This window comes from Muntiacus reevesi, chromosome 14, assembly GCF_963930625.1.
Source record: "Muntiacus reevesi chromosome 14, mMunRee1.1, whole genome shotgun sequence".
Taxonomy (NCBI): domain Eukaryota; kingdom Metazoa; phylum Chordata; class Mammalia; order Artiodactyla; family Cervidae; genus Muntiacus; species Muntiacus reevesi.
In genome coordinates, this window is record NC_089262.1 from 45155316 (window position 1) to 45168415 (window position 13100).

A 13100-nucleotide genomic window follows, 5' to 3' on the forward strand; every position below is an offset into this window, starting at 1 on the left:
TTATTTAAAGGTGGAGCCCACAATAATTTGGCTACAATAGAATATTAAGTTATTTTACAGAAAGCTAGATAGGCAATATAAGCTCTTAGTAACTACAAGGGAACACTGAAATGTTCTTTACAGGATAATAATTTTGTTCATACTCCACAATTATTGAATAAGGTAGTTAAAAAAAATCACTGTACTGCACTGGACAAGTTTATTTTTTATGGCCTACATCACTAACCCTGCACTCCGATCACAAATGAGTTTAATTTCACATAAACAGTTCTAAGTCTACACTTTTAACCATAAGTCCTGCTTCTCAATGAAAACTAAATTTTAGGATTTTCAAATATTTGTTTAAACTAAACAGATAACAGGACTAAGAAATAAATAATTTTAAATCAGCTTTCATTAAAAGGCCCGCAATCCCTTATTTTAAACCCAAAGTCCTCAAAACCCTAGTTCTTTTACAACATAACCTGAACTTCTCTAATGGCAAAACTTAACCTGAACAAAATGAATGCCCTAGCCTTTATTTACCCCACTTATTTTGACTAGTCTTACTTCATTATTTAAAAATTAACATCTTTGATACAAGGTACTGTCCTAGACCCTGCTGAGGGCATTATATAATAAGGTGTGTGAATCATATACCCTTTCAAAAATTCAAAAAATTCTGACTGTAAGAGTTCTGGATAATGGATGGTGAACCTGTATTTAGACAAAATCTTCACTGTTAAAAGATGCTTATGAATTCAACTTATTATTTTTCAGAGAGCCAAAAAAAGTTAATGGATTATATAGGTCTCTTACATAATAAAACTGGAAATAGTAATGGCCCTTTACAAAAAATGAACTAAATGATATCCCACACATATTTTTTTTAAGATTGTGACAAGATTTCAGTCGCCTGTCTGCTTTTTTCATTATAAAAACTGAAAACTTACACTGAATTTATAAGTACTATCATGTTTTCTAAATTTAAGTTTTCACTAGATATTGTCAAATACTTCCATAAAATGAGTTAACAGATGAAACATATGAAGCAAAGCCCTGAAATTTTATTTTATATCTTATCAAGTAATCTTATTCCTAGCAACAACATATCAATTATTCACTATGAGGATAATTGCTTGTAGCAATCATTACTAATATTTAGACAAAGAGCACTGACATTTCACCATTGTGAGCAAATTTTTTTTCTTTTCAAAATTTTTAAGATTAATATACTTTATTTCTTAAAGTAATTTTAGGTTTATTTTTAAAACTGAGCCAAAAGTAAAAGATATACTCCCTCTCCACAACTACCACCCTTAGTGTCCTCTATTACAAACAATTTTTATTGGTATATTGGTTATAAATGATGAACCAATATTGATACATAAACTAAACTACACAGTTTACAATTAAAGGTTGTTCTTTGTATTGTATAGTCCTGTAGGTTATAACAAACACATAATGTAATGCATCCATCATTACAATGTATGGAATAGTTTCCCTTCCCTAAAAATCCTCTGTACTCCAACTGTTCATTCTTCCTCTATCCTCCCACCAACTCCTAGTAACCATTGATCTTACTATCTCTATAACCTTGCCTTTTCCAGAAAGTCATATGGTTGTTATCATACACTAGGTAGCCTTTTCAGATTGGCTTCTTTCATTTAGCAATATGTATTTAAGGTTCTTCCATGTCTTTTTATGTCTGGATAGCTGATTTCTTTTTAGCACCGAGTAATATTCCACTGTATGGAGGTACCAGAGTTTATCCATTCACCTATTAAAGGACCTCTCAGTCGCTTTCAGGCCTTGGCAATTATGAATAAAGCCACTATAGACATCACGTGCTGGCTTTTATACAGACGTAAGTTTTCAACTCATTTGGGTAAATATGCAGGAGCTTGACTGCTACAGTAAGACTATGTTTAGTTTTGTAAAAAAAACTGTGAAATTGTCTTTCAACGTGGCTTTACATTCCCCTAGTATGACTGAGAACTGCTGTTCCACATCCTCACAGCATTTGGTATTGTCACTGTTTTGGATTTTAGCCATTATAATAAATGTGCAGAGGTAACTCACTGTTGTTTTAATTTACAACTCCTTAAAGAAATAGGATATGGGGCATCTTTTGTATGCTTCTTGGCCATTTCTATATCTTCTGCATTAAAGTGTCTACTCAGATCTTTTCCCCACATTTTGACTGGATTGTTTGCTTCTGTTGTGCTTTAAGAGTTCCATTATCAGATATGTGTTTTAAAAACATTTTCCCCCAGTGTGTAGCTTTATACAGAGCAGAAATTTTTAATTTTAATTAAGTACAACTTATTTTTTTCTCATGGACCACACTTTTAGCATTGTCATCTAAAAATTCACCAACAAATCCAAGCTGCAAATTCGCTTTTAATTACAAAAAATTTTCAAGAAAATGTCATCAGTTCAACCAATTCATTAGGACCTAAAAAGGTAGAGTATTTAACATCCCCAGTCAGAGTTTTTAAAACAGTATTTATGAAAGAGGAAAATAAATGTATGAAATATTAACACAAATGCCTTCACTTGTACTTAAAGTATGACAGATGACATGCCCAAAATAAGTCATACTGAATACTCTACTTTCAAACTCACTGATCCACAACAGAAAAACACAGACATTATCAGACTAGTATTTTCATGTACTCAGAGATGAAAGGTTTACTTTTTTTTTAAAGAAACATTTGGCCTATGATATAAAAAGGAATTAATGAAAAAGATAAATTTGACTTTTTCATACGTTTTAACATAACTGTATGTTAATCTCATTGCATCCATCAAAAATATTTTTGGTCATTTTGCCAGTTCAATATTTAACAAACTTAAAAATTATGTCAATTCTGCTTTAAAAAGTAGTAGTCGCAGAGGTGTAACTCTGACTGCAAGTTTAGGGTTTGGGTGAACTCTGGGAGTTGGTGATGGACAGGGAGGCCTGGCATGCTATAGTTCTTGGGGTTGCAAAGAGTTGGACACAACTGAGCAACTGAACTGAACTGAAGATGACTTAAGTCCTGGTGGGAGGCAAAATGAACATTCATTTCAATTATCTCCTTATCACATATAATTCACTAGAAAGAGATTTCAGGGCTTCTCAAAAATCAGAATTCCCATCCAGGAGTAATATTTAACCCATTCAAATCCTGCAGCTTTGTCAAGACACATGCAGTAGCAAAGTCAGAAGATAATGTCCACTAATTTAATAGAGCTATACTCAGTGAAGCAGTTCTTGGACCACTTAACTTTAGCAAAGGTATCCATAACATACGCAGAAACTATTTTTAAAAAGAAAATTTCATGAGCAGATATTTCCCCCTATGAATCCTTTCAAAAACCACAGCATTTGGGAATGCAGTGGAATTTGGTAAGCTTGGCTAATGTGAAACTAACTGAGCTTTAGTTTTCATTATTGGCAGTATATACTCAATATTTATATAACTTCTCTTTCTTTTAGGTTCATTCAATGTATTAAATTTTATCAAAATATTTTTAAGTGTTCTGTAAAATAAACAACAAATACTTAATATGTCAAATCTACACATTATCTCTTCCAAAGGTAGTATAAAAAGTTGTTTTAAACAAAGAAAATGTCTGTGATTATAACAAATTACTTAGGAATGCATCTTATACTACTTCATTTTGTGACAATTACATATAGAAAGAGTGCTGGAATACATGAACTGATTAAAGCAGAGCTTTTCAAAACAATGTAGGAAAAAATATAGCTCCACATCTGAATAAATAAATAAGGAAATAAAACTTTTTTCCAACCTAAGAAATTAAGCTCCTTAACACTGTATTTCTTTCATTCTAATAGACATTCCCCCATATTTTAAGATACCTTTAATCAGGATTGTATATTCAGTATATACTGTCCCACTCTTCCTGAAAAGCTATTTTAATGTGGTATCTGATGCTAAGAGATGACTTGAAGACACACTGTATTTCCAAAGAGTTAATCTGAATTTTCATGGTAGAATTATTATTAAACATAATTGACAATCTTATTCCATTTCCTATTTAATGGAATTAAATATTTCTATCTGTATTTATTAAACACCCATTACACACCAAGCAATGTGCCTGGCACTAAGGATACAAATGGAGCAAAACAGACCATTCCTACCCTAGCAAAGCTTATTGCCTTGTGCTGACTGGGAGTAACCTAGGAAGAGGCAGCACAGTACTTATGTCAACATGGAAACAAAGGAGCTGAACTCTTCAAGTGTGGGCAATAGGCCCTTCTGATACCAGCTTTTTGGACTAGTACAGGAAAGGTGGCACAAGAGACTTGCCATGCCATAAAACCCAACAAACACCACTGTCTTCCTACAGTACAGGGCATTTATGGTCACTTTTGCCATATACAGCACTTTAGAGAAAGAAAGAAAGTGAAATCACTCAGTTGTGGCTGACTCCTTGCGACCCCATAGACTGTAGCCCACCAGGCTCCTCCATCCATGGAATTTTCCAGGCAAAAGTACTAGAGTGGGCTGCTGCTATTTCCTTCTCCAGGGGATCTTCCTGACCCAGGGATCAAACCTGGGTCTCCCACATTGCAGGCAGACATTTTACCGTCTAAGTCACCAGGGAAGCCTTTATATAATACTTTACTTATATATTATTTTTCAGTTTATTAAAAAATACACATATTAACCCATCCATTCTTTCTTCTTCATAGCAATTTTTTATTACCATCTAAGTAGCTACTCAAAAAAGTAAAAATTGGGCCTAATCTACCTCCTTTGGGACAGTCACCTAAAGAAATATGATTTTTCAAACTATATGCCAAAAACAAAGAGCTTGAAAAAAAATTCACATATCCATAGTAAATGATCTCCTTCATCTTCCCAAATATTGCCAAATCTCAAATTTTACAGATATAGGATTATAAAATAATTCAACCCCCAAACTTATTCTGAATTGTCTTTTCCCTCAGACATTAACAAAGAAAGTAAAGTGATTTTTAAAAATTAATCTGAGTAATTAGCATACCAAAAATAGAGAAAATATTTCTTCAAAAATAGGGGGTGGGGGGGAGCCAGTCTGTCCTACTGTGGAAATACAAGGCTTCAGACTCTGCTAAGACAATAAAAAATTTTAAGTCAACTACCTGGGGAAGGCAAGTGACAAGAGACAGTGATCAAAAGAGAAGTATGGCATGATCTCTGCTGGACGGTTCAAGAAACTCAAGGAGGTAAACCTTTACTTTGCTTCTTCTCATCTAATTCCAGCTCACATAAAGAGACATAGGGTAAGGTGTAAAAATCAGAGCCAAGGATAAAGAAAGTAAGCACAATACCTCAAGTGCCAATCTTAAGCTAGTCTGTGAAATTTAACCTAGAAGGAAAGTTTCCACTTGTCTAACGTAATGAAACCCAATATTAACTTACAAACTGATGAACTTTCTAAAAGATAGTACAACTTTAAAAAGTGATATGGTTTTGATATATTCTGAGGACTTGCTTTTGCACATGTATTATTCTTTCTGATGAGCTGTTTTCTCAAATTTAACAAATCAATCTCTCTCCTTTTTTATGGGCTCAATTTCCATTTAATACGATAAAACAAACTTAATCTTAGTTTCAGTTCTGTCATAAAATAGCTTACTGGGCTTGAGCAAGTATCTGGGTTTAAGTTTCTTCACTTGTATACTGAAAAGGGTTGATTCAAATGACTTAAATGAATTCTTCATTCTAAAATAACCATTCTACAATTCCTCATGATGGCATCAAGTTGTTTGGGGTAATATCTCTCTTTAACTGGAGAAACACTGCCCTGGACTGAAGCAGTGGGTATATTCTTCAAGCACTCACTCACCATATCAACACCGGCGAAGACAATACTATGGATTTACCCCCACCCCAACTCAATCACTTCATACAGTCTCCAGCACAACAAACCCATCACTACCTACTTATTAATTTACTTACAGAGGAAATGGGTAAACCAAGTCCCACTGTGCTGAGGACAGTGGTTGTGATGGTACCGTCATGGTACGGATACTGGATGCTGTTGTCTTTACAGAAAAAGCCTCTCTGAAATGGATCTATTTGGCCCAAATTTAGAACAGCCATAGGCATGGAAGCTGTTAGGGAAGGGAAAAAAAGATACACGTGGTTAAATTCAATTCACTTCATTAGGAAGTAAAGTCTACTGAATGGGATGCAAATTTTAACTATTTTTTGCCGTTTCTGAAAAAGGATCACTATTCCAATATATCAAAGACTCAGGAAGGAGGCAACCATGCAGCATTAGCTTGTCCATATCAGCCTCACCTTTATCAAGTTTAAATTCTCTTATTTGCGTTGACCTCTGATTTTAGGGACAATCAATAAAAGAAACCCGCAGGGAAGAGAGAAAAGACACAAAATTTTGTTTCATATTAAAATTTAAAATTAACAGGGTTAGAAAAAATAGAAACCGTAAGGACAGAAGCAAGCCCTTTATTTTCCAAAAACAAAATAAAAATGGTTTTTATTAGCCCTGGCAGGACTCCCAAATCACTTTAACAAATTATACAGGAATAATGTTCATTTGAAATTTTTCACCCAAATAAAATAAAAGACCAAAGAGAAGTTAAATAAAATCAGTAGCTTCTTAGTATGTTTAAATTTATCACACTTTTAGGTTTTGTTTTGTACAATTTAAATATTTAAGCATCTATTTACTATATCCTTGATACTAGGCTATGCCATAATAGAGGCCACAATAGTGTAAAACAGGCACTCAGTTCAAGAACCTAAATTGTACACGTGGAAACAGAATGCATACTCAGGAAACAGTTTTGAAACTAATAACACTAAGACAGATTTTTGAGGGATGATGAAATTGTTTTATATCTTGGTTGTGATGGTAATTCCACAATTTGACAACATTTGTCAAAACTCACAGAACTGTACCCAAAAAAGTAAATTTTACTGTATTGAAATTTTAAAAGGAATACCATAAAAAAAAAAGACTAATTTCTAAAATGGTATAAAAGGCCCTGTAGGAATTCAGAGGTCAACGTGAACTGGAGTAGTCAGAAAAGACTTAAAGAACAGGCAACTAAGTTGAACTTAAAACAGCATGTAAATCACAGGCAACAGGAAGGGACTCAAGGAGAGCACTTAGTGGTAGAAAGGTGCAAGGGCAGCATGACATCACACCAACAAGAGCACAGAGAACCAGAGAGAAGTTTTCAAGGTACATAATACTTTATAGCAAACGTGTATTGAGTGCTCACACATGCCAGGCACTAGGCTCTAAAGATTAACTTGATCCTTACTCAACCCTGTGAAGTAGATAATTTCACTTCCCCCTTTTTTCACATAAAATTATTATGAGGCTTTAAGAAATGGGGGAACTTGCTGGAACTACTAAGTATCAGAACCAAGATTACAGCACAGGCTGTCTGTTCCTAGAGTCAGTATATATATAGTGCCTCCCATGGAGGCCAGTGACTGGCTGAATTAACAGAATTCTGATAAGGAAGATTATTTGAGCGAAGGGGAACTACCCTTTGAAAAAGTTTGCTCAATATAAAATATATGCTGTGTTCATAATAAAGTCTCAATGCTAATGAAACAAAACCTTCATTTATGCAGATTACTCATAATTCTGCAACTGTGTGGTTTTTCATGGGAGGAAGACAGCTTGAGATTTGGGGGTTTAAAAGAAGAATCATGCTTTTAAAATACTGGCCTAAAAAGGATTTGTCCTGTAGGAAATAAAATATCACTGTCCTCTTTTGTATAGGGTTAGTAACAGGGTAAAATAAGGGGGTTTTAAAATTAACTTAAAAAATTAGAAAAGGGAGCAATAATACAGCTATGAAATAATCTACTAATTAAATGATAAGCAGTGTGTTGACAGTGAAAATAGAAAAAGATGCATGAAAGAGTATTTTGAATATCGAAATGACTTGACTTGAGGACTCATCACAATTGTTGAGGCAGACCTAAAGATGATACTTTAGGCTTCAGGAGTAAGGAGAATGACAGTCCCATTGACAAAAATGTGAAGTCGGGATGGGGAGCTGGTTTATGATGAAAGAAAATTAGTTAAGTACTGAAAATATTGCCTTTGAGGATCTGACACCTTCTTAAATGCTCAGCCTCATCTAGCCCTTAAGGTTCTGATCAACTGAACCATTTGTTGTTGATGGAACATACTATGTTTTCAAAACTTTAGGTACCTACGTATATGTTCAACCTTCTGGTGGGGATACCTGTCCTCTCATTTCCCCTTCAAGTCCAAGCCAGGCACCCCCTACTTATCTGTCCCATGGCACCTTGGACACACATACATTACATAGTATTTTAAATTACTTTTTGCATTCTGTCAACAACTTGAGAGCAAAGACTATATCACTCTTGTATCCTCTGACCAGGCATACAGATGGATTTTAATAAAAATTTACTGAATGGTTAAAGGAACATAACACAGGATGAAGATCAGAAGTAGAGAGAGCTTTCCAAATTGTTAGCATTAGAGGTGGTAACTTAAGCCAGGAGAATGAAACAGCTCTCAGAAAGCCTAAAATCAAGACTAACAGAGATTAAAAAAAAACAAAAAACAATCAGGTAGGGACTGATATTCATAGTGAAATCATGAAAAGAGACTGCAGGAGAGAGAGGAAGAAAAGATGATTTCACGCTCTAGAGGGCAAGGGCTGCTGTCTGTCTCATTCAGCAGAATATATTGGCCATTCTTTAAGCACAAGAATGAAAAGAGAAATCAGACAATGTTGTTATACAAAAGTCAATGAAAGTAGCTTAGAGTATCAAATTTAGATCTAGGTAAATGTAGGATTCAAAGCTAAGACATCGAGGATGAGAACTGAGTAAAGACAATGAGGTCTGAGGAAAAAGATCATCATATTTAACTCTGTGAGAGTATCTTACACCACCCCCATTAACACAACAATATCTTTATGAAGAAAATTCAATAATGAGCTTCAATATTGGGTTGTCATTGTCTAAGTATGAATCTCTTTCTTCAAGTTTAAATGTATCACAATGATTTCCTCTACTGCTCATATGATTTACATATATAAACACACTTATGCATATGCACTCCAATGAACTGAAGTGTGTCTGCTCCCCGCCAAATTCTTATGTAGAAGTTCTAACCCCGAATTTTACTATAATTGGAGATAGGACTTTTAGGAGGTAATGTAGTTAAATGAGGTCATAAAGGTAGGGTCCTAATCCAGTAAGATTGGTGGCCTTATAAAAAAAGGAAGAGAGAGATCTCTTTCCACATGCACACATTTAAAGAAAGGCCATGTGAGGATACAAGAAAGTGGCCGTCTGCAAGCCAGGAAGAGAGCTCTGACCATGCTTGCGCTCTGATCTCAGGATCCCAGCCTTTAGAACTCTGAGAAGAAAAATATCTGTTGTTAAGCCACTGAGTTTATGGTAATTTGTTATGGCAGCCCAAGTAGACTAAGACACACACATACACACAGAAGGATAGCCATCCCCCTAGAGTACTCTACTCTAAAAAGCAACGAAATATTTCTATCTACATAGAAATTAATTTCAATGGCAATTTTTTAGGGTAGTAATAGAGTTCTGTATCAAAATTAGTGTTATAGGAAGATTCTATTCAAAATAAACTGTTTCAGAGGACACATACTCTTTCCTTAATATATAAAGACTATAGAAACAATTTTTGACCCTAATCATAACTTTAGAATTTTTTTTCTTAATTAAAATTCTCTTAAGAGAAGTCACTTTATAAAAGCTCAATCCTGCTAATAAACACATTTGTTAGCTACTGTATGTCTGCTATTAGTGCATCTCTTCTAAGCTATATTGAGGAAGACAGATAAATGAATACCTACATTCTCCTACAATTAAGTAATAACTGAAATATCTCCCATTTTATATACAGTACATATTTTCTTAAAGACAGGTTGTTACAAAAAAATCCAATGGAATAAATCTAAAATGCACTTTAAAGAGAATTAATTTCTAGTATGTTGAAGCAAAGGTAAAGAAAAACAAGTTCTAAGTTTACTTTTTGAAAAGAATGAAATATAAATCTAGATGTTATTAAAGTGACTATACTGACTTCAGCACCCACTACCTTCACCTATTTTCTCAGTTTCAGACATCTAAATAAATTATGCTATACCACAGGGACATTCAAGTGCCCATCCTCTTGAAGATCTCACTTTATTCATTCAGACATTTCAATTCCTGTTACATGACAGTCATGGTGCCAGGAAAGGGGGGGAAAAAAGACTTAAAAAGGGAAGGAAGAACTTCCCTGATGGTCCAGTGATTAAGACTACACTTGAGGTGTAGGTTTGATCCCTGGTTGGGGAACTAATAAGGTCCCACATGCTATGTGCAGTAAAGAAAATATTTTTTCTTTAATCCAGTTAAAAGAAAACAGAGAAAAATTTAAAAAGGGAAGGAATGAAAAAGACCTCACCAAAAATTTTTTAATAAGAGAGAGAGAGAAGTGCTACTGGAAAAGAACACAGCTGTAACTGCAAACAGAACTGAAGCTTAGATGACTGTGACAATGTAGCAGTCAGAATCCCCCAGTAAACAGTACCCTCAAACTGGGGAACTTAAGAAGAGCTTAATAAGGGACTATATACAAGGTATGGAGGGTGTGGGTAAAGTTAAGAGATTGTATTAATACAACCTCCTGAAGCGTCAACCACTCAGGCCTAAAAGGTTCAGAGAGCTATGACCTCTGGGAGAACCAACATGACAGGATTTGGCAAGAGAATGCCAGGAGAAAAAACACACTCCCCTCTTCTTCCAGGGCTTCCCATGCATCAAACCCATCTAGAAATTAAAGGGCAAAGTGAGTCTCCAGTACTGAGGACAAGGTAGGCAATGATGAGAGCAGACTGACACAGGAAAAAGAAGCTATCTAGAACCGAGATGCAGAAGATAAGACCAGTCAGGGTCTCAGCATGGAATACAGAGTAAAAGTAGATAACTCGGGAGAGGTTTTAACAAAAGGACTATTCACAGAATCTATACTGAGACTATATGTTAAGAAGTTTGGACTTTATTCTGTGGGTGACAGGAAACACATAACCCATTCTGTGCCTTAGTGGGGGAAAAGACTTTTTCCTGTATATAAAGGAAAAAGAAGTGTGGAGTTAGAATAGAAGGAAAGTCCAGAGGCAAGAAATGCAAGTGTATATGACATGTTGAGGGCTGAAATAAAGAAATAACAGTGGGAATAGAAGTAGAGACAGTTCTAAAAATGTTTAGGTTTTTCCTACAGAACTATGGACTATGTCTCTGTGTATGTATATATGGATGTGTGTCTCCATCTCTTAAATACATATACACACACCCCTATCTCCAGCCTTTGGACTCTCTACAGAACACAGTTTTCAATTTTCCTTTACCCTGAGTAGATTACTATCTCACAGCCTTCCTGCCACAATCCCGCTTATAGTAAGCACTTCAAGGAATGTACACTGAATGAATAAACAAGCAAGCAAAAGCTTCTGAGGCACATAATAATAATTCTGTATAACTATAAACTTAGGTCTTGAAAAGTTTTCAGTTATTTTTCTCTCCACAAGACCCAAGTTAAAACAAACAAACCAAGAAAAGAACAAAAAGCAAAGAAACAGAACTGGATAACAATCTTAAGTCCAAGAACATGCTAGGGAAGCACTTCTAATTCTATAGTCTAACAATTATTTCTCAAGCTTGTTTTCCACTGGGAACACAAAGTGCTAACAAAGATAAAATGACTGCTATACCCATGTTAACTATATAAGGAATTGATCATTCAGGAACTCCTGGAATCTTGGAGGCAATTTCTGTATAGTCTAGTGTCATCTCCAAGCAAAGCTTCAAACGTGGCAACTGCAGAAGCATTTCTGTCAACAGCACCCCTTCCTCTTTTCTCAATGAAAAAAGGAGCTGGGGCCCCAATTCCATCCTCTTTACTGATCTACCCAAAACTGCTGTCTATAAACTCCCTGCAGGAAAGCAAAAGGATCAAATTTCCAAATGAAACCATGAGTATAAATCAATAATACTTCAAAATAAAACTCTACAAATAATTAACAATCAGCTCTACATCCATCTTTCCCTAATTGCGTCTCTAGAACCTTTAGAAACTATCAGACCTGAAATTCCATCACAAAGCACACAGTAACACATGCTACTCCGTAACAGAAGCGTGCAAGTCCCAACCCCAGCACCCACTCCGTACACCTTCAACGTTAGCAAAGGACTTCATTCCACGACTCCCATGTAGAATGTTGTCACATACTGTGTGACTTTACAGTGCATACTGTAGGATACATCATAATGTAGTCTCTTAACCACCAGTAAATCTTTGCTCTTACCAGAAGCACCTAAAATAATTGGGGCAGCCTAGCTTACAAGACTCTTAAATAGCAACCCTGCTGGTCTTGTAGTAATTTATAAACCTGAATCACAAAACACAAATATGATTAAAAGAAAGATTTAGTTTATAGTGAAAAAAACAGTTAATCATCTTCCATGGCCTTTATCATACATGTCTAAAAAGAAGAATGGAAACTAACATGTGTTGAGCACATATTATAGATCACTATCACGCTAAAGCAGCTGCACATACACTACAATTGTATATTATCTTTACACAAAACATAGTTATACTTCAGATGTCCTACTATACAATCTGGAAAAATTTTTAAACCCAATCAGTAGCACGAGTATGAATCATATACACAGAAATATATGCATACGTATATACACTGTTTAGTAGGCAAAATCTCTAAAAACATTGTATTTAGTGTAATTTCATTTATATAAAACAAATTACTTGCATTTATGTTCAAATATACAATGGAGAAGGCAATGGCAACCCACTCCAGTACTCTCGCCTGGAAAATTCCATGGACGGAGGAGCCTGGTAGGCTGCAGTCCATGGGGTTGCTAACAGTTGGACACGACTGAGAGACTTCACTTTCACTTTTCACTTTCATGCACTGGAGAAGGAAATGGCAACCCACTCCAGTGTTCTTGCCTGGAGAATCCCAGGGACGGGGAGCCTGGTGGGCTCCAGTGATGCTGGAAAAAATTGAAGGTGGGAAAGCCTAGAAGAATATACAACCAACTTTTCAG

At 35.2% G+C, this 13100-nt stretch overlaps 1 protein-coding gene across 2 annotated transcripts in view; it reads right to left on the bottom strand.

The window, feature by feature from the left end:
- The window catches only part of PLPP1 (phospholipid phosphatase 1), a 114905-nt gene that overhangs the window by 64444 nt on the left and 37361 nt on the right, over positions 1 to 13100 (bottom strand). The window contains exon 2 of one of the 2 annotated variants that reach the window (XM_065905790.1): positions 5943 to 6097. The exons of the other annotated variant lie outside the window; for it this stretch is intronic. Coding sequence (XP_065761862.1) covers positions 5943 to 6097 — 155 coding nt within the window. The remainder of the gene's footprint in view (positions 1 to 5942; positions 6098 to 13100) is intronic. 2 annotated transcript variants of the gene reach the window in all.